Source organism: Oncorhynchus nerka, linkage group LG9a, assembly GCF_034236695.1.
Source record: "Oncorhynchus nerka isolate Pitt River linkage group LG9a, Oner_Uvic_2.0, whole genome shotgun sequence".
NCBI lineage: Eukaryota > Metazoa > Chordata > Actinopteri > Salmoniformes > Salmonidae > Oncorhynchus > Oncorhynchus nerka.
Window position 1 is genome coordinate 42696769 of NC_088404.1, and position 20916 is coordinate 42717684.

Genomic DNA, 20916 nt, shown 5'->3' on the forward strand with positions numbered 1-20916 from the left:
AATTTGATTATTGAAGTCGAAGTAGATCCCTACACGACTTTGAGGCTTTAAAGAGGAGAAACAAACAAAATATATCAATAGGTTGAAAGACAGACAGAACATAGTAAACCATTAAAAGGCGTTACTATCATTAGCAAAAAGTACAGAACACATACAGGGACACTTATTCCTACATTCCCAAGCGTATCAGTTCATGTGTCATTCACTCTCTCTGTCTTACTCAAATAGAAACAAACTCACTACCTGCAATCATGACAGAAAATGTAAGCTCAAGGATGGACACCCCAACCAACATTTCCTTGGTGGGCCCAGGGGACCCCATATCTCAGTCTCTGGAGTACAAGACTGTGGCAGTGTTCCTGGTTCTGCTGGTCTGTGGACTTGGCATTGTGGGTAATGTCATGGTGGTTCTGGTGGTCCTCACCACGCGACACATGCGTACGCCCACCAACTGCTACCTGGTCAGCCTGGCCATAGCGGACCTGACCGTGCTGGTGGCCGCTGGTCTGCCTAATGTGTCAGACAGCCTGATGGGCACCTGGGTGTTTGGGCATGCTGGCTGCCTTGGTATCACCTACCTTCAGTATCTTGGCATCAATGTGTCCTCCTGCTCCATTACAGCCTTCACTGTGGAGAGGTAAGTGACACCTCAACTACCGTACCCCATTTACACATCATCAAGTACCAGCCATATACGGTGCATTCAGAAAGTATTCAGACCCCTTGCCTTTTTCCAATTATTGTTACATTACAGCCTCACTCTACAATGGATTAAATAGTTATTTTCCCCTCATCAGTCTACACATAATAACTCATAATGAAAAAAAAGGGTTTTAGAAACATATGCTAATTTATAAAAAAAAAATTAAAAAAACAGAAATATCACATTTACATAAGTATTCAGACCCTTCCCTCAGCACTTTAATGAAGAACCTTTGGCAGCGATTACAGCCTCAAGTCTTCTTGAGTATGACACTACAATCTTGGCACACCTGTATTTGTGGAGTTTCTCCCATTCTTCTCTGCAGATCCGTACTCCAGGTTGGATGGGGAGTGTCACTACACCGCTATTTTCAGGTCAATCCAGAGATGTTCGACGGGGTTCAAGTCCGGGCTCTGGCTGGGTCACTCAAGGACATTCAAAGACTTGTCCCGAAGCCACTCCTGCATTGTCTTGGCTGTGTACTTATGGTCGTTGCCCTGTTGGAAGGTGAACCTTCACCCCAGTCTGAAGTCCTGGGTGCTCTGAAGCAGGTTTTCTCAGTCCCTGCCGCTGAAAAACATCCCCACAGCATGATGCTGCCACCACCATGCTTCACCGTAGGGAAGGTGCCAGGTTTCCTCTAGACGTGACGCTTGGCATTCAGGATAAATACTTCAATCTTGGTTTCATCAGAACAGATAATCTTGTTTCTCATGGTCTGAAAGTCTTTTAGATGCCTTTTGAGAAGTTAAGATTTATTTTGATGTATTACACTTATATTTTCGTGAATCTTGAATATTGATATTTCTGTAGTTTGAATTTGGCGCTCTGCAATTTCACTGGATGTTGTCAAATCGATCCCGCTAAAGGGATTGGCGCGCAAAGAGATCACTAACAGGTTAATGTCAAGAGTGTGTAAAGCTGTCGTCAAGGCATAGAGTGGCTAGTTTGATGAATCTCAAATATAAAATATATTTTGATTTGTTTTACACTTTTTTTGTTACTACATGTTTCCATATGTGTTATTTCGTAGTTTTGATGTCTTCACTATTATTCTACAATGTAGACAATAGTACAAATAAAGATAAACCCTTGAATGAGTAGGTGTGTCCAAACTGTATGTAAATAAGGTATTTCTGTTTTCTTATTTTTATACATTTGCAAAAATGTATAAACATTTTGGCTTTGTCATTATCGGGTATCGTGTGTAGATTGATGAGTAAACATTTTTATTTAATCAATTTTAGAATAAGACCGTAACATAACAACATTTGGAAAAAGTGCCAAGGGGTTTGAATGCTTTCCTAATGTACTGTATACAAAAAAAATATCTGAATAATTTACTGTATAAACGTCTCTGTAGAACAACATGCTGAAGAGTCTATTATTTGTTCTTCTCCATTTCCAGGTACATTGCTATCTGCCACCCAATGAGGGCCCAGACAGTGTGTACGTTGTCCCGGGCCAAGCGGATCATAGCAGGGGTGTGGGTGTTCACCTGTGTCTACTGCTTGCTGTGGTTCTTCCTGGTGGACATCCAGGTAATGAAGGACAGCACCATCCAGTGTGGCTACAAGGTGTCCCGTGACCTCTACCTCCCCATTTACCTCATTGACTTTGCCATCTTCTACGTGATCCCTCTGCTCCTGGCCATAGTCCTGTACGGCCTCATTGCCCGCGTCCTGTACCTCAACCAACTCCCCAACCGGCCCGACGCGGGTACAGTCTCTGCTGGCGCCACCACGCTCCGCAGGAGCTGCAAGGAACCAGCAGACGAAGGAAAAGGGGGTCGTCAGGGCCGCCCGAAGAGTGTGCTCTTCTCCAGGAAACAGGTGCGTGTGTCAACGAATATGGAGCACCCTTTATTTTATGTAACCTTTATTTTGACAGAGAGTCATAGCTTACTGAGACCAAATTGTCTTCCACAGAGGAGCCTTGTAATTACAAAGAATATACAAATCACACTAAGAAAAGCAAAACAGAGAGACACAATTCAATCATAGAAAAACACATTCTTCATTAAAAGGGTCCTCAATCAGCTGTCTGAATGGCCCTAGAGGCACCGAATCCATCAGTTTCAGAGAGCTTTGGAGATTATTCCACAAGTAAGGTGCAAAAAACTAAAAGCAGATTGACCTACAGTAACTCAGTGGAGATGGAAGGGATCCCCAGTGCTAGCCATCCCTGAGACCGGGTCTGGCAGCTCGGACGTCTGTATGTTAACAATGAAGGTACGGTGGAAGTTTGTGCAATGGATCGATTTACAAGACTTTAAAGAAGTCTAGCCTGTTTTCTGATACAAAATATTTTGCCCGGGGGTCAGCAGTTTTTATTATGTCAGTTATTGACAGTCACTCAATTTGCCATTGTCAGCCAACAATTTTTTGATTTGTAGTGTGTCAGCGTCCTCTACTGTCTCCTTTCTCATTATTTTGTTCAAAATAGTAGATCATAAACACTTTGTGTTTCAATTATTCAAAAACAAAGGATTCTTCACCCGGTAGTGGTTCTGAAAAGTTGTCTATAGTCATTTCCATATTGATTACCAGAGTTTTTGTCAATGACCTAGAACAAGATTTCGATCAATTGATTTGAAAAAAATGGTGTTGCTAAATTAGTCTAGCCAGCTATCTAAACTTGTAGTAATTATGGCCGAATACCAACCGGGCATGCAGGGCACATGCCCAGGGGCCCTGACCTCCAGGGGGCCCCCATTTATTTTGTCACTCTCACTCAGATATCATATTAACATGGCATAAGTTATGACAAAATGTGTTGAATTGCTGGAATTTAGCTTTAAAATGTGTTATGTTCCCCAGCAAGAAAACAAAATACTGTCACTCTCAGAACGGGGAACTAACAAAGAGTCACTGACAACAGGCAAAACGAAACAGGTGGGGTTTTAGGAGGGGTTCTAAAAGACATTCATGGAGGTGTCCACTGAAAGTTGACTATCAACAACAACTGGAATCTAAAAGACACCCACCACGAGCTCCCAATAAATTTGCCCAAGAAGAGGCAAACAAAAAAGAAACCCACACCAAACTTAAAGACAGGAAGCAGACCAAAAAGTTGAGCAAAACAAAAACAGGGAGGATCAAATAAAGGATTGTTTGTCTAGAAGTTAAAATAGGGAGCGCCAACTAAACGTGTTAACCCTCCACATCTCTCAAGACCACTGGAGCACTAGGCCAGCCACTCTTGAATACCATTAGGGCCAGCAAAGGTGAAACACTAATGAGATGGCAACCAGCACAGGTGTAACACATACTGATTAACAATGTGACACCAAACGGTGCACCTAACTCATCAATATGCTTTTTGAAAGATAGCTTTTCATCAATCCAGATGCCCAGATATTTATAATTGGCATGATCAATATGGGCACCATCCAATGCAAAAATCATCAGATACATTTTTTTGTGTTTTGGAATATAATATACTTGGTTCAGACATGATACACCACGCATTCATTCAACCATTAGAAAAAGATTACATTACATACAATATGTTAGTCTTAGCATTAGGCTCTGCTCCTTCAGGGTATCTCACTGGCTCATGTTAATTTTAAAGGCCCAGTGCAGTCAAAAACGTGTATTTATATATACAAAAGTATGTGGACACGCCTTCAAAATTTTGTGGATTTGGCTATTTCAGCCACACCCGTTGCTGACAGGTGTATAAAATCTGTCCCACAGCCATGCAATCTCCATAGTCAAATATTGACAGTAAAATGGCCTTACTGAAGAGCTTAGTGACTTTCAAAGTGTCGTGGAAATTTCCTTAATTACCAAATGATGAGAGAGATGATTTCCTTAATTACCAAATGATGAAATCACACACCAGTCAGAGTTATGCTTAATCTTCACCTTTAATAATAATTAAGCTTTTGCAATAGCATTTTGACTTTCAACAGTTCAGTATCTCTAATGAAAAGTTGAGAGTGCTCAACATAATGGCAACTGGGATCCTTTATAGCAAAGACCCCCCCCCCCCCCCTAGACGACATGACAAACCACAGGTCTTAGGAACTTACACAAAGAAAGACTTACTTCAGAGAGGAATATCCCCTAGCCAGACAGAATTGGCTATAAATTATCGTTCAGTTTGGTCTCCTAAACAAAGCTCTTATCTCATCCTTGGTACAAAATGGTACCAAGACATTACCCCCACCCAATGATATATATCAAATTGTCATTTTAGATACCCCATCCTAAATACAACCAATTCTGGACAAGCTCATGGAGAGGAAAGTGAGCTTCTAGGTCAAGATAGGGCAACGAGAGAGAACATAGAATGGTTCCAGACACTGCCATCCTCCTCTCCCCGATGGGAAAAGTAGGGAGTGACTGGCACACAGACACAGTGGAGCCAAAAGATAATTGGTTCCCCATCAATCATCCCTTCACATGGTTTAAAAGATATGTTTACACATGATGACACCTTGACCTCTCCCCTCTCTGCGGCCCAAGCAACTTAGTCTTGACAGAGAACAGATCATTGCAAATGGCCACCACTATGGTACAACAAAATACATTCTTATGAGAAATAACTCATAAGCATATCATGAAAATAAAACATCTTATCTATGTTACCCAACTAATTCTGATTAATCCCCAACAAACTTGACACCATCATATTATGCCACCTTTCCAACAAGTCAGTTTGTCACGTTTATGCCCTGCTAGATTTCTAGACGCCCCATGACAAAATGCGTAGAATTGCTGGAAAATAGCTAAAACGAAGTTTTCCAGCTCATTTGTGTTTTCTTTATGTATTATTTCTTACATTGACAGAAAATCTTACATTGATGAAAATCTTAAGTGTTATTACATACAGCCGGAAATAACTATTGGATATCAGCGCGATGTCAATTTACAATTTACACTACGACCAGGAATGCGACTTTCCCGAAGCGCATCCTTTGTCCGCACCACCCAGGGCATTTCAACTGATTCCAGAGGCCGACCCAAAACAACAGCGCCGGTGAAGATGGAGACAGAGCGGCCTTCTGGTCAGACTTCGGAGTCGTGCACACCAACCACCACTTCCGAGTATATTACTCGCTAATGTCCGGTCCCTAGATAACAAGTTCGACAAAATCGGGGCAAGGGTTGCTTTCCAAAGAGACATCAGAGATTGTAACATACTCTGTTTCACGGAAACATGCATATCCTCTCTCGGGATATGCTGTCATAGTCAATACAGCCACTGGATTGTCAGTGCGTCACGTCGACAGGAATAAACATCAAGCCGACAGGAATAAACGACTCATGGTGTAATTGTAACAACATACAGGAACATACAGGAAATGATTTTGTCCACCTGACCTAGAATTGCTCACAATCAAATGCAGACCATATTATCACCCAAGAGAATTCTCTTTGATTATTGTCACAGCCGTGTATTTCCCCCTTCAAGCCGATACCACAACGGCCCTCAAGGAACTTCACTGGACTTTATGCAAACTGGAAACCATATATCCTGAGTCTCCATTTATTGTAGCTGGGGATTTTAACAAAGCAAATTTGAGAACAAGGCTACTTAAATTCTATCAGCATATCGACTGTAGCACTCGCGCCGGAAAAACACTGGACCACTGTTACTCTAACTTCCGTGATTCGCTGAGTGAGTTTTTATAAGGAAGTGTATATGCGATGGTGTACCCACTGTGACTACTAAAACCTGCCCAAACCAGAAACCATTGATAGATGGCGGCATTCACGCAAAGCCACCACATTTAACCATGGAAAGGTGACTGGGAATATGGCGAATACAAAGAGTATAGTTATTCCCTCTGCAAGGCAATCAAACAAGCAAAATGTGAGCATAGAGACAAAGTGGAGTCGCAATTCAACAGCTCAGACACAAGATGTATGTGACAGGGTCTAGAGACAATCACGGACTACATAAGGAAGCCAGCCACGTCACGGACACCGACATCTTGCTTCCAGACAAAATAAACAACCTTCTTTGCCCCCTTTGAAGATAATACTTCTTCGTGTTAACACTCGCAAGGCTGCCGGCCCAGACGGAATCCCTAGCCGCGTCCTCAGAGCCCGGGTAGACCAGCTGGTTGGTATTTTCACTGACATTTTCAATCTCTCCCTATCCCAGTCTGCTTCAAGATGTCCACCATTGTTCCTGTACCCAAGAAAGCAAAATGACTAGCACTCACTTCTGTCATAATTGTTTTGTTTATTTTTAATTCACCTTTATTTAACCAGGCAGGCCAGTTGAGAACAAGTTCTCATTTACAACTGCAACCTGGCCAAGATAAAGCAAAGCAGTGTGACACAAACAGCACAGAGTTACACATGGGATAAACAAACATATAACACAATAGAAAAATCTATATACAGTGTGTTCAAGTGTAGTGAGATTAGGGAGATAAGGCAATAAATAGGCCATAGTGGCAAAATAATTACAATTTAGCAATTAAACACTGGGGTTATAGATGTATAGAATATGAATGTGCAAGTAGAGATACTGGGGTGCAAAGGAGTAATAAATAAATAATAATAATATGGGGATGAGGTAGTTGGGTGGGCTATTTACAGATGGGCTGTGTACAGGTGCAATGATCGGGAAGCTGCTCTGACAGCTGATGCTTAAAGTCAGTGAGGGAAATATAAGGCTCCAGCTTCAATGATTTTTGCAATTCGTACCAGTCATTGGCAGCAGAGAACTGTAAGGAAAGGCGGCCAAAGGAGGTGTTGGCTTTGGGGATAACCAGTGAAATATACCTGCTGGAGCTCGTGCTACGGGTGGGTGCTGCTATGCTGACCAGTGAGCTAAGATAAGGTGGGGCTTTAACTAGCAAAGACTTATAGATGACCTGGAGCCAGTGGGTTTGGTGACAAGTATGAAGCGAGGGCCAGCCAACGAGAGCATACACATCGCATTGGTCGGTAGTATATGGGATTTGGTGACAAAATGGATGGCACTGTGATAGACTACATCCAATTTGCCGAGTAGATTGTTGGAGGCTATTTTGTAAATTACATCACCGAAGTCAAGGATCGGTAGGATAGTCAGTTTTACAAGGGTACGTTTGGCAGCATGAGTGAAGGATGCTTTGTTGCGAAGTGAAGTGTTTTGAGAGACTAGTCAAAGATCATATCACCTCCACCCTACTTGCTACCCTAGACCCACTCCAATTTGCTTACCCCCCCAATAGATTTACAGACAATGCAATTGCCATCACACTGCACTCTGCCCTATCCCATCTGGAAAAGAGGAATACCTATGTAAGAATGCTATTCATTGACTATATCTCAGCATTCACCATAGCACCCTTCAAGTCCATCATTAAGCTTGAGGCCCTGGGTCTCAACCCCTCCCTGAGCAATTGGGTCCTGGACTTCCTGATGGGCCGCCCCCAGTTGGTGAAGGTAGGAAACAACAACTCCACTTCGCTGATCCTCAACACTGGGGCCCCACAAGGGTGCGTGCTCAGCCCCCTCCTGTAATCCATGTTCACACATGACTCCAACTCAATCATCAAGTTTGCAGACGACACAACAGTAGTAGGCTTGATTACCAACAACGACGAGAAAGCCTACAGGGAGGAGGTGAGGGCTCACGGAGTGTGGTGTCAGGAAAATAACCTCTCACTCAACGTCAACAAAAGAAAGGAGATGATCGTGGACTTCAGGAAACAGCAGAGGGTGGACCCCCCCATCCACATCTACGGGACAGCAGTGGAGAGGTGGACAATTTTAAGTTCCTCAGCGTACACATCACGGACAAACTGAAATGGTCCACCCACACAGACAGTGTGTTGAAGAAGGCGCAACAGTGCCTCTTCAACCTCAGGAGGCTGAACAAATTTGGCTTGTCACCTAAAACCCCCACTAACTTTTCCAGATGTACAATTGAGAGCATCCTGTCGCACTGTATCATCACCTGGTACGGCAACTGCACCGTCCACAACCGCAGGGATCTCCAGAGGGTGGTGCGGTCTGCACAATGATTCACCGGGGGTAAACTACCCGCCCTCCAGGACACCTACAGCACCCAATATCACAGGAAGGCCAAAAAGATCATCAAGGTCAACAACCACCCGAGCCACTGCCTGTTCACCCCGCTACCATCCAGAAGGCGAGTTCAGTACAGGTGCATCAACGCTGGGACCGAGAGACAGCTTCTATCTCAAGGCCATCAGACTGTTAAACTAGCACAGACAGGCTGCTGCCTACATACAGACTTGAAATGATTGGCCACTTTAATAATGTCACCTTAATAACGTTTACATATCTTGCATTACTCATCTCATATGTATATACCGTATTCTATACTATCTATCGCATCTTAGCTTATGCCGCTCTGTCATTGCTCATCCATATATTTATATATTCTTATTCCATTCCTTTACTTAGATTTGTGTGTATTAGGTATTTGTTGTAGAATTGTTAGATATTACTTGTTAGATATTACTGCACTGTCTGAACTAGAAGCACAAGGATTTCGCTACACTTGCAATAACACATGTTAACCATGTGTATGTGACCAATAGAATTTGATTTGATTTAGAGTTTCCCCGGTCAACTGTAAGTGCTGTTATTGTGAAGTGGAAACGTCTAGGAGCAACAATGGCTCAGTTGTGAATTGGTAGGCCACACAAGCTCACAGAAATGGACACCAGAGTGCTGAAGCGTGTAGTGCATATACATCTTCTGTCCTCAGTTGCAACACTCAATAACGAGTTCAAAACTGCCTCTGGAAGCAACGTCAGCACAATAACTTTTCATCGGGAGCTTCATGAAATGGGTTTCCATGGCCGAGCAGCCGCACACAAGCCTAAGATCACCATGCGCAATGCCAAGCATCAGTTGGAGTGGTGTAAAGCACACCACCATTGGACTCAGTGGAAGTGGAAATGCATTCTGTGGAATGATGAATCATGCTTCACCATCTGGCAGTCCGACGATGAATCTGGGTTTGGTGGATGCCAGGAGAATGCTACCTGCCCGAATGCATAGTGACAACTGTAAAGTTTGGTGGAGGAGGAATAATGGTCTGGGGCTACTTTTTATGGTTTGGGCTAGGTCCCTTAGTTCCAGTGAAGGGAAATCTTAGCTACAGCATGCAATGTCATTCTAGACAATTCTGTGCTTCCAACTTTGTTGCAACAGTTTTGGGAAGGCCCTTTCCTGTTTCAGCATGACAATTCCCCCATGCACAAAGCGAGGTCCATGGTTTGTCGAGATCGGTGTGGAAGAACTTGACTGGCCTGCACAGAGCCCTGACCTCAACCCTATCTTTCACCTTTGGGATGAATTGGAACACAAACTGCGAGCCAGGCTGTTAAAGCAGCAAAGGGGGGGACCAGCTTCATATTAATGCCCATGAGTTTGGAATGATATGTTCGGTGAGCAGGTGCCCACATAATTTGGGTCATGTTGTTTGCATACAGTATATATATTATATTATGAGGTTGAAATAATACTGTGAAATTGTAAAAAATTTGATAATGCCATTTTAGTGTGATGCATGAAACACAACAAGAATCTCACTGCCAATAAACTGCCAATAGGTACTCATCACAGTGGGAGGTTGACCCTTCTCTTGCTAGAACAAAAACTATACCTGTTGCGTGCTATCCCGGTAGCAACATACCTATTGATTCTCCTAGTAGAATCACAATTCTCGTTAGTGGCCAACAACTTGACTTTGAGCCAAACGAACCCATACATAGGGGAGCCCCCCAAAAAAGCGGGCACCTCCATACATCCACTGATGAGCCAGTCACACTTCATATGCAAAGTATGCTATGGGATGGTAGCTACTGCCACCTTCTAGTTTTGAGTATTTTAACAAGGTTGAGTGGCTGACGACTTCCAAGGTCTTTGCGGTTTGAACACAAAAGAGATTGATTGCCAACACTTTGTTCAGAGGTGCTAAGTACTGTTGACAGGCAAATGTTTGCCAACACTACCTGTGCGTCTGAGTTTTATGAGTCTATTGACAAGCTTTAAGTCTGAGCCTTAAAGCTTGTGCTTCAATCTAAGTAATGTATTATAAAATGCCAATCAAAATTCACCAATTTAAGCTAGAGATACCTGTTTTTTTGCAATCCACCGTATCCGCCTTTGTCAGACTTCCTCATCTGCGGTGGAAGGTGGCCAAGCTACAGATGATGTTCGTCAGACCATGAGACATCCCGAAAATCAGTCTTCTCATCAAAATGTCTGTTGCATCCAAAATGTTTGGCCTACAAACTACTATGACCACTCTATGGAAAGATGAGACTCTCGTGAACACAATACTGTTTTCTGTTTTGCTCCACGACTCCCAAGAAGTTGTTACCGCCAATGTGTCAACTTCTGTCTGTAGCGTCCGAACTGTTTGGTCTACAAACTTTTATGACAGCGCTATGGAAAGGGGAGATTATCACAAATTATCACAAATACGATGGTGTTCTCTGTTTTGCTCTATGACCCCCGCAAGTTTCACGGGACTCGTCTGAAGGTAACTGGTACTGGCTGAATCCCGGGCGATTCCTTTGGACACCACCGCCCGTAAGGGAATGGCCTCGGGATAACGGGTGGCATAGTCTACGATTACCAGGATGTACCGGTGTCCTCGTGCTGTTTTTACCAGGGTTCCCACTATGTCCATGGCAATGCGTTCAAAGGGCACCTCGATGATCGGTAGGGGGGACCAGTGGGTTTCGGAAGTGTGCCTTTGGGGCAGTGATTTGACACTCCGGAAGCTGCGACAGTAGTCTTCCACGGCCCTCCTCATCCCGGGCCAGTGGAACAGGGTGGCGATCTGTTCCCGGGTCATCACCATTCCCAGGTGCGCCCCCAACAGGTGGGTGTGGGCCAGCTGAAGAACAGTTTCCACGTACCATCGGGGTAGCAGCAATACCTCTCGAAGTTCCTCCTGTTGGCTCGACGCCTGATACAAAAGGTTATTCTTGATTTGTAAATGGGGGTATCGCCAGTCACTCACCCACGGAAGTAGCTGTCCTTCTATCACTCGGGCTGCGGCGACTTTCAAGTTAGGGTCCTCCCACTGGGCCGTCCCAAATTGTCCCCACAGTTGGCCCCCAGAGGGTGTCTCGACTGGCCCCTCGAAATCGAGGAGAGGGAAGCTGGGCTCTTCCTCCCGTGGTTCCCCAGGGGGGTCGGGTTCCGGCACCCCCCTGACTCCGACCCCAGACCCGTAGATACAGGTTGGTCAACCGTTTGCTTCCGGGCCGCACAGGAGATGGGTCATCCTCGCTCTCGTCTCCGGACTGCTCTTACCTTCTTCCTCAGTTCGTGCCCCCACAGGGCCACGAACAGTGGACAATCTCGTCCCACTAGGAGAGGTACCGGCAACTCTGGTACTGCACCCACAATCATCTTGCATTTCCCTTGTGGCATCACGATGTTGGCCTATACGGTTGAATACCGCTTTGTGTCTCCTTGAACACAGAAAATGGACATCTCCCTACCACATTCGGTCTCCTGGTTCAGCACGCTCATGGTTACGAGGGTAACCAGACTTCCAGAGTCTAATAGAGCTTCCGTGTCATGTCCGTTAACCTTCACCGGGACCATGGGTGCAGTTGATTCATGGTGTACCCAACAGGAGATGACGTAGTTCACTGCGTGATCCCCCTCGCTTCCAGGGCTTGCTGATGGCATCGACTTCGAGCCGGGCAATTCCAGGCCATGTGCCCCAGGGCGCCACACTCAAAACACCTTTGTTCTCCATCTACCTGGAGTTGTCGGTGGCAGGTCGGCCCTACCCCAGCCGTCTCTCCACGGGTTTGAGGTCCTTTGGCCCTACCGACTGTCGGTTCGGGGTACCCAGCAGTGGGGCTGTCCTTCCGACTCCTCGAATGGGTCGCCGACAAGGCCCGGCTCCCACTCAGCAGGGCCTGAGCATTCTGATGTGTCTCCACTGCTTCCAGGAGGCTCTCCAAGGTCTGGGGCGCGCATAGACTTGCTGCCCTCTTCATGTCGTGGGGTAGTGCCTGTAGGAAGCGATCCAGGACCACTTTGTCTAGGATAGAGAGGGTGGATACATCGGTTAGGAGCCATCCCCTGGTGACGCATAGTAGGTCGCTCATCTGGGCTCGGGGGGGATGCGTCGGCTACGAACCTCCAGTTGTGGAATAGTTGAGCCTGATGGGGCTGTTTTTCTGCAAAGGGACCAGGACGACTGATCCGTGTAAAGGAAAGAATGAATGGGGCCATGTATCGTGAGATTTTGAGTGAAAACCTCCTTCCATCAGCAAGGGCATTGAAGATGAAACGTGGCTAGGTCTTTCAGCATGACAATGATCCCAAACACACTGCCCGGGCAACGAAGGAGTGGCTTCGTAAGCATTTCAAGGTCCTGGAGTGGCCTAGCCAGTCTCCAGATCTCAACCCCATAGAGAATCTTTGTAGGGAGTTGAAAGTCCGTGTTGCCCAGCAACAGCCCCAACACATCACTGCTTTAGAGGAGATCTGCATGGAGGAATGGGCCAAAATACCAGCAACAGTGTGTGAAAACCTTGTGAAGACTTACAGAAAACGTTTGACCTCTGTCATTGCCAACAAAAGGTATATAACAAAGTATTGAGATAAACTTTTGTTTTTGACCAAATACTTATTTTCCACCATAATTTGCAAATAAATTCATTAAAAATCCTACATTGTGATTTTCTGGATTTTTTTTTCTCATTTTGTCTGTCATAGTTGAAGCCTAGCCATAGCCATAGCCTCTCTCATCTTTTTAAGTGAGGTAACTTGCACAATTGGTGGCTGACTAAATACTTTTTGCCCCACTGTATATTAGGCCGTATTATTTTGCCATTTTAGGGGAAACACTTGAATGAAATACAGGCTTACTACTTCTAAGTTTCGAACACCCTCAGGAGACAAACGCACAAGGAACACAATTCAAGCTTCAGCAAAGGACAGAAAACACACCTATTTTAACAGGGAAATCATAATGAGTAAATAGGACACACCTGAGTGTCGTTAATGTCTCTTGGATGTTCTCTGCCGCCCTCTGGTGACAGGTAGAACCATGACACTCTAATGCAGTTCCACCTCCGACACCGCCAAAACTGCTTTGCGGATGTCGGCTGGCGTGGATCTGATAGAATCTAGCCCAGTCATTCAAAAGAATACAGGAGTTTCATCAGAACTTCAGACTTCCAATGAATAAAAGAGCAAAGAGTATCTGTTGGAGAACTGAGACTATAATCATCAGTAGCACTTTATAATAACACCACGTGCTAAAGCATTTATAATGAATTAGTAAATTATTTATCATGATAGTAATCTAGTTATTCACGCATTTATAAACAACTTTTAAAGTATTTAATAACGATTAATAACATCACTCATAAGATGTTCAGGTCCTTATAAACCATTTACTAACCATTAGTTAAGTCGTTTTATGTGTCCTCATCTAAAGTGTGGGATATTTATACGTTATAAATTCTTAGTGCTGTAGTGCTGTGCTACGCTTTACTAACGGATTTCTTAAAAAGCTACTACTGGGAGATTACATGCACCTGAGTGTTTAAAGCAAACTTACTTGCAACAAAGTGACTCCCCTATCAAGGTATTTTGGTACTTTCCTTATACACTAGCCTATGCCAAAGTCCCCACATGAGTTGCCGCTGTCGGCTCCTGGCTTATATTCGTCGCATCTTTGATATTTGCCTCTCCAAAGGTGAGGCATGATGAGGCTTTTTATCAGCGGTATTGACCTCACAATAAACCAGATTAGAGTGACTGCATGACAGCTTTGTGGTGCTGAAACATGAAGCGGCAGCCGCAGCGCAATCAATAAGAGGTAGGCCCACCTGTTTAACAGACTAAATGATGGACTGTCCACAGATTTGTCAGCCAATAGTGTCACCACTCTTTAAATACCTCTGTGTCCATGAAGGGCTTGATGTGTTAAGTTAAAACCAGTGCTTGAATTGAAGGGGCAGGCCTATGTGAGGGTATGCCATAGTCTATTTTTGTTAAAGAAAATGGCAAAAAGCAAACCCCTTGTTAGCTTACATTTTTGAAAAACGAAACCGGATTCTGATTGTATAAAGCAATCTATAATGACGCTTTCCTCCGCAATACATTACGCTAAAAATTAGCTGCAAAATGCACAAGAAAGATGCAACTCCGATCACAGGAGGTTGGTGACACCTTAATTGGTGAGGACAGGCTGATGGATGAAGCGTAATAAGTGTAATTGTATCAAATACATCAAACACATGGATTACATGTTGTTGATGCCATTCCATTGGCTCAGTTCCATCCATTATTATGAGCCGTCATCCCCTCAGCAGCCTCCACTGACTCCGATGCATATTGGGATATCTTTAGTTTGTCTCTATGAAATTCAGAGGCTGAGCTACGAAGATCTATAGTTGAGAAAAACAAAAAAAAGACTTTGCTTGGGAAGTAATAGTCCTATGTTGCTATCAATTGAGCTATTCAACTTCTGTTAAAAAGGTGTTTAACTAGAGTCGATGTGTGCGCCCACGAGGAAATTTAATGAGGATAATAAAAAATCCCAATCAAAATCCCTGTTTAAGTTAGAGGTTTCTATATTCTTGCATGGGCTGCATCTCAATCCACAGCATTTCAATCTGGGCTCCCGGGTGGCGCAGCGGTCTAAGGCACTGCATCTCAGTGCAAGAGGCGTCCCTGGTTTGAATCCAGGCTGCATCACATCCAGCTGGGATTGGGAGTCCCATAGGTCGGTGCACAATTGTCCAGGTTTGGCTGGGGTAGGCTGTCATTGTAAATAAGAATTTGTTTTAACTGACTTGCCTAGTTAAATAAACGTTACATGTCGGCCTTCCGCAACACATATTGGCATTTATTGTCATAACTCATGTACTGGAGGCAGCTCTGCAGAGGGGTCACTAGTTGGAACAGCCACAAAGTCATAAATCTGATTTAACCCAAACCTTAACCACACTGATAACCCTAAGGCCTAACCCTAACCTTAAATTTAGACCAAAAAGCAAATGTTTGTTTTCATACATTTTTATGATAATAGCCAAGTTTGGAGCTCAGTTCTGCCTCCAGGTCAAGATTCATGACAATAAACATCAACCTGCTTCTGTACCTGCGGTGGAAGGTGACAGAGCTACATCTGTGCTTGTCAGACCAGGTGACATCCTGAAAAACCAAATGCTTTGGGATAGCAACTAATATGACCCCACCATTCAAAAGCTGAGACTCTCACGAACACGTAGGCCTACATGTAGGTTGTATTGCACTATGACTCAAGCCTCATCTTTAGGTAACCGAGTACGGGGCTGAAACATGAATGAAAGTGAATAGAGCATTTCAGTGTCAAAGGTATCCGGGTCAATCCACAGTAAAACATATATCCTTATACACTGAGTGTACAAAACATTATTAAAATCATTTCTCTGGGCTAATAGCATTAAATCTTCATTCAAAGTTTCATCCAATATACAGTTGAAGTCAGAAGTTTACATACACCTTAGCCAAATACATTTCAACTCAGTTTTTCACAATTCCTGACATTTAATCCAAGTAAAAATTCCTGTTTTAGGTCAGTTAGGATCACCACTTTATTTTAAGAATGTGAAATGTCAGAATAATAGTAGAGAGAATGATTTATTTCAGGTTTTATTTCTTTCATCACATTCCCAGTAGGTCAGAAGTTTACATACACTCAATTAGTATTTGCCTTTGCCTTTAAATTGATTAATTGGGTCAAACGTTTCTGGTAGCCTTCCACAAGTTTCTCACAATAAGTTGGGTGAATTTTGGCCCATTCCTCCTGACAGAGCTGGTGTAACTGAGTCAGCTTTTTTAGGCCTCCTTGCTCGCACACGCTTTTTCAGTTCTGCCCACAAATTGTCTATGGGATTGAGGTCAGGGCTTTGTGATGGCCTCTCCAAAACCTTGGATTTGTTGTCCTTAATGTTACGAAATTGTATTTTTAGTTGTCACTCTGAAATTTCCCCTGATGTTGATCCCTGTACAGGGACAGCAGCCATAACAGGTTTTAAGCCATTTTGCCACAACTTTGGAAGTATGCTTGGGGTCATTGTCCATTTGTAAGACCCATTTGCGACCAAGTTTTAACTTCCTGACTGATGTCTTGAGATGTTGCTTCAATATATCCACATAATTTCCCTTCCTCGTGCTGCCATCTATTTTGTGAAGTGCACCAGTCCCTCCTGCAGCAAATCACCCCCACAACATGATGCTGCCACCCCCGTGCATCACAGTTGGGATGGTGTTCTTCGGCTTGCAAGCGTCCCCCTTTTTCCTCCAAACATAACAATGGTGATTATGGCCAGACAGCTATTCTATTTTTGTTTCATCAAGGAGGACATTTCTCCAAAAAGTACGATCTTTGTCCCCATGTGCAGTTGCAAACCGTAGTCTGGCATTTTTATGGCGGTTTTGGAGCAGTGGCTTCTTCCTTGCTGAGCGTCCTTTCAGGTTATGTCAATATAGGACTCGTTTTACTGTGAATATAGATACTTTTGTACCTGTTTCCTCCAGCATCTTCACAAGGTCCTTTGCTGTATTTCTGGGATTGATTTGAACTTTCCGCACCAAAGTACGTTCATCTCTAGGAGACAGAACGCTTCTCCTTCCTGAGTGGTATGAAGGCTGCGTGGTCCCATGGTGTTTAGACTTGGGTACTATTGTTTGTACAGATGAATGTGGTACCTTCAGGCGTTTGGAAATTGCTCCCAAGGATTAACCAGACTTGTGGAGGTCTACACATTTTTTTGGCTGATTTCTTTTGATTTGTACATGATGTCAAGCAAAGAGGCACTGAGTTTGAATGTAGGCCTTGAAATACATCCACAGGTACACCTCCAATTGATTCAAATGATGTCAACTAGCCTATCAGAAGCTTCTAAAGCCATGACATAAATTTCTGGAAAAATTACTTGTGTCATGCACAAAGTAGATGTCCTAACCGACTTGACAAAACAATAGTTTGTTAATTAACAAGACATTTGTGGAGTGGTTGAAAACAAGTTTTAATGACTCCAACCTAAGTGTATGTAAACTTCCGACTTCAACTTTATATATATGTTTTATTCATACCTACAGGTGTCCTAAAATTCTAAATAATCCATGGTATGACCATCTTAAAACAATTCCATATGTCAACTTAGTAGAACCACCCCCTGTCGGGTCTCTGTCTGCGGTGTAAGGGTACGTTTTGAAAGTAGGCTACACTGCTTAGGATCATACGAGGTCTCAGATGTAATTATTTGCAAACAGCGACCGCGTATGGAAGAGAAAATAAACATAGGCTACAAAACTCCTTTACTAGAGACATTGGTGATTTTATCTAAATTATTATATTATTGTCATTAAATAGAGTAGGTATATTAATTGGACCGCCGACTATTAGCTCAGAATAATGGTGGTATAAAACAATTATATTCTGCTAATGTCTTCAGTCATGTAACAAGACTGGAATTGCATGAATATGCCGAGATCTGGCATATTCAGGCTGGTATGGCCATAAGCCCTGTCTCGTGTGATTTCGGAAGCTAAGCAGGGTTGTGCCTGGTTAGTACTTGGTTGGGAGACTGCTTGGGAACCCCAGGTGCTGTAAGCTTGCTGTGACATGGTGAGGTGAAGAGACCAGATGATGAATCAGTGGTTAAGGATAACATAGTACTTTACTTAGAAATGGTACCGGAAGGAACACAGTAACACTGGGAAAACAACAAACACTAAGTATCAAACTCACTCAGGAGACAAATGCACATTCCACACAATTCAAGGTTTCAGCAAAGGATAACAGAAAACACACTTGTTTCAACAGGGAAATCATAATGAGTAAATAGGACACACCTGAGTGTCGTTAATGTCTCTAGGGCGGTCTCTGCTGCCCTCTGTAGACAGTGGAACCATGACATAGAGCTGTCAAATCCACAAATGATAAATTTCTATACTTAATAGAGCCTACACTTTATATTGCCCTTTTGAACTTCTAACGTGGCAAGGATAATAGGAAGGGAGTGGTTTTTGACACACGAGCAGCCGCTCACTGATTTGTTAGCTCATACACCTCCAAGAGCGCCAAAACATGCGGTTGTCAGCTAACTCAGGCTAACGCTCGATCTGATTGAATCGAGGCCGTAGTATAAGTATATGATTTTTGTCGACAATCTCCCAATGTACCTAATAAGAAAGGATGCTGCAAAGGGCGACTCTTTCCGCACTATTAGCTAGACCAGTGATTATCATTGTAGTGTATCCAAAGGTAAACTGGAGTTCTGTATTCAACCTAATGCAAACCTGAAGCTGTCTGTTTTGTTTGTGGCTTCATGTTGATAATCCCTCTACTGGTGATGCGATAAGTGTCATCATCTCACCGTTGGAAAATGAAAGCTTCCACCTCCCTACTTCTCTCGCCTCAATTAAACACTTTGTTGTATCATGAATTTCTTTATTTCAACCTGGATTGCTGTCAATGACTGCTGTTTAACAAGCGTACTTTATCTCGAATAGCATTAAGCTTAAATAGGTCGTGTTTGATAGGTTTATCAACTGCCCCTCTTTTGTGCAGGTTACCTTTTTTGTTCTGGAGGCAGCTCTGCAGTGTGGTCACTAGCTGGCACAGCAGCAAAGTCACAAAATCTGATTTTAAACCTAACCCTAACCTTAACCACACTGCTAACCCAAATGCATAACCCTAACCTTAAATTAAGACCAAAAAGCTCATTTTTGTTTACATACATTTTTACAATAATAACCAATTTTGACTTTGGAGCTGGCCCATCTAGCGGAAATCGCTCAGTTCTGACACAAGGACAAGACTCATCCCAATAAATGTCAACCTGCCTCTTTTGTGTTGCCATGATCAAACATAGGAAGACTAAAAAAAGGTGGCCATGCTTCAACAACACATGTTTAAAATTCATACAGACAGAAAGGTGAGCAGGGGATAAAAGAAAGCCTGTGCCATTGTTTGGAAGTGATAAGGCTAATGAGTGGTGGTTACGGTGGTTCTTTCCATCTGTCTCACCGGGGTTCTGGAATGTCTGCCTGTGTGCCGTCACCATGGTCACAAAGCCAGGGGCTGAGTGATCCTACAGTACTCTCTCTCTGATTTCTTTGAGGATGTGCCTAGCTCTCAGATGGGGGCCTGTTCTCCCTAAGTCACTCAGGGCAACTGGGGCCTCGTAGACCCAATCCACTCTAGCTGAGAGTGGCCAAAGTGTGTTTGTTTGCTTAAACCAAGCCTCACACAGATACATACCAAATTGTGTTATAATGATACTGCAACACGTCTTCCCTGGTCTCACCTCTCCTGTCTCTACCACAGGTCACCAAGATGCTGTCAGTGGTGGTGATCCTGTTCGCCTTACTGTGGATGCCCTACCGGACCTTGGTCCTTATTAACTCCTTCGTTGACACACCTTACCTGGACGCCTGGTTTGTACTGTTCTGTCGGATTTGTATGTATGCCAACAGTGCCATCAACCCTGTAGTGTACAACCTGATGTCTCAGAAGTTCCGTTCAGCATTCCGCGGGCTCTCCCAATGCCAGAGGCTGGAGGCCCACTGTACACTCTCCATGAACCAGACCGGCTACAGCATGGCCAGGGACCCACGCACCTCCCAACAGACTAGCAACGAGACCAAACAGGGGGCAAGGAGAGTGACCTGCACTGACACAGTGACAGAGTGGCAGAGCAAAGACACCTCCTCAGCCCAAGAGAGGAAGGATCTGCATCACCTGAAGGAAGAGAGGAAAAACACAAGCTTTGGTGAGATCAACTCCACACCTGGGCAATCTGAGATCAACTCCACACCTGGGCAATCTGAGACCAACTCCACACCTGGGCAATCTGAGACCAACTCCACATCTGGGCAAACTGAGATCAAAGCCACACCTGGGCAACCTGAGATGAGTGAGGCAGGAATTAATCACACATTGCTGTAGATAAAGCAAGCTTGTTTTAACATGAGTAAGTGAGTATTCTTCGTTCGCCAATCCCCCAAAAAATGTGGTAACATATCAAGCCCTTTAGGGCAAGGTTTCTCAAACTATGGATCGGGACCCAAAGTGGGTCCTGGGCATTATACATCTACGTATATACAGTGATTCTTCTTTTAATTTGAGTTGTTGAAAGATGATTTGAGTAACATGAGGACGGTCAATTTCTCATTTGGGTTTCGAGCTGAAAAAGTTTAAGAACCCCTGCTTTATGGTATTGCAGGATGCATTAGAATGGAAAAGTA

At 43.8% G+C, this 20916-nt stretch overlaps 1 protein-coding gene across 1 annotated transcript; it reads left to right on the top strand.

Annotated features, from left to right (window-relative positions):
- The first annotated feature begins 251 nt into the window (after positions 1-251).
- On the top strand, positions 252-20617 carry trhr2 (thyrotropin releasing hormone receptor 2). The gene is made up of 3 exons (XM_029668966.2): positions 252-637; positions 2112-2535; positions 19997-20617. Exons 1-3 carry the CDS (start codon positions 252-254, stop codon positions 20615-20617), a joined length of 1431 nt encoding a protein of 476 aa, XP_029524826.1.
- The last annotated feature ends 299 nt before the right edge of the window (positions 20618-20916 follow it).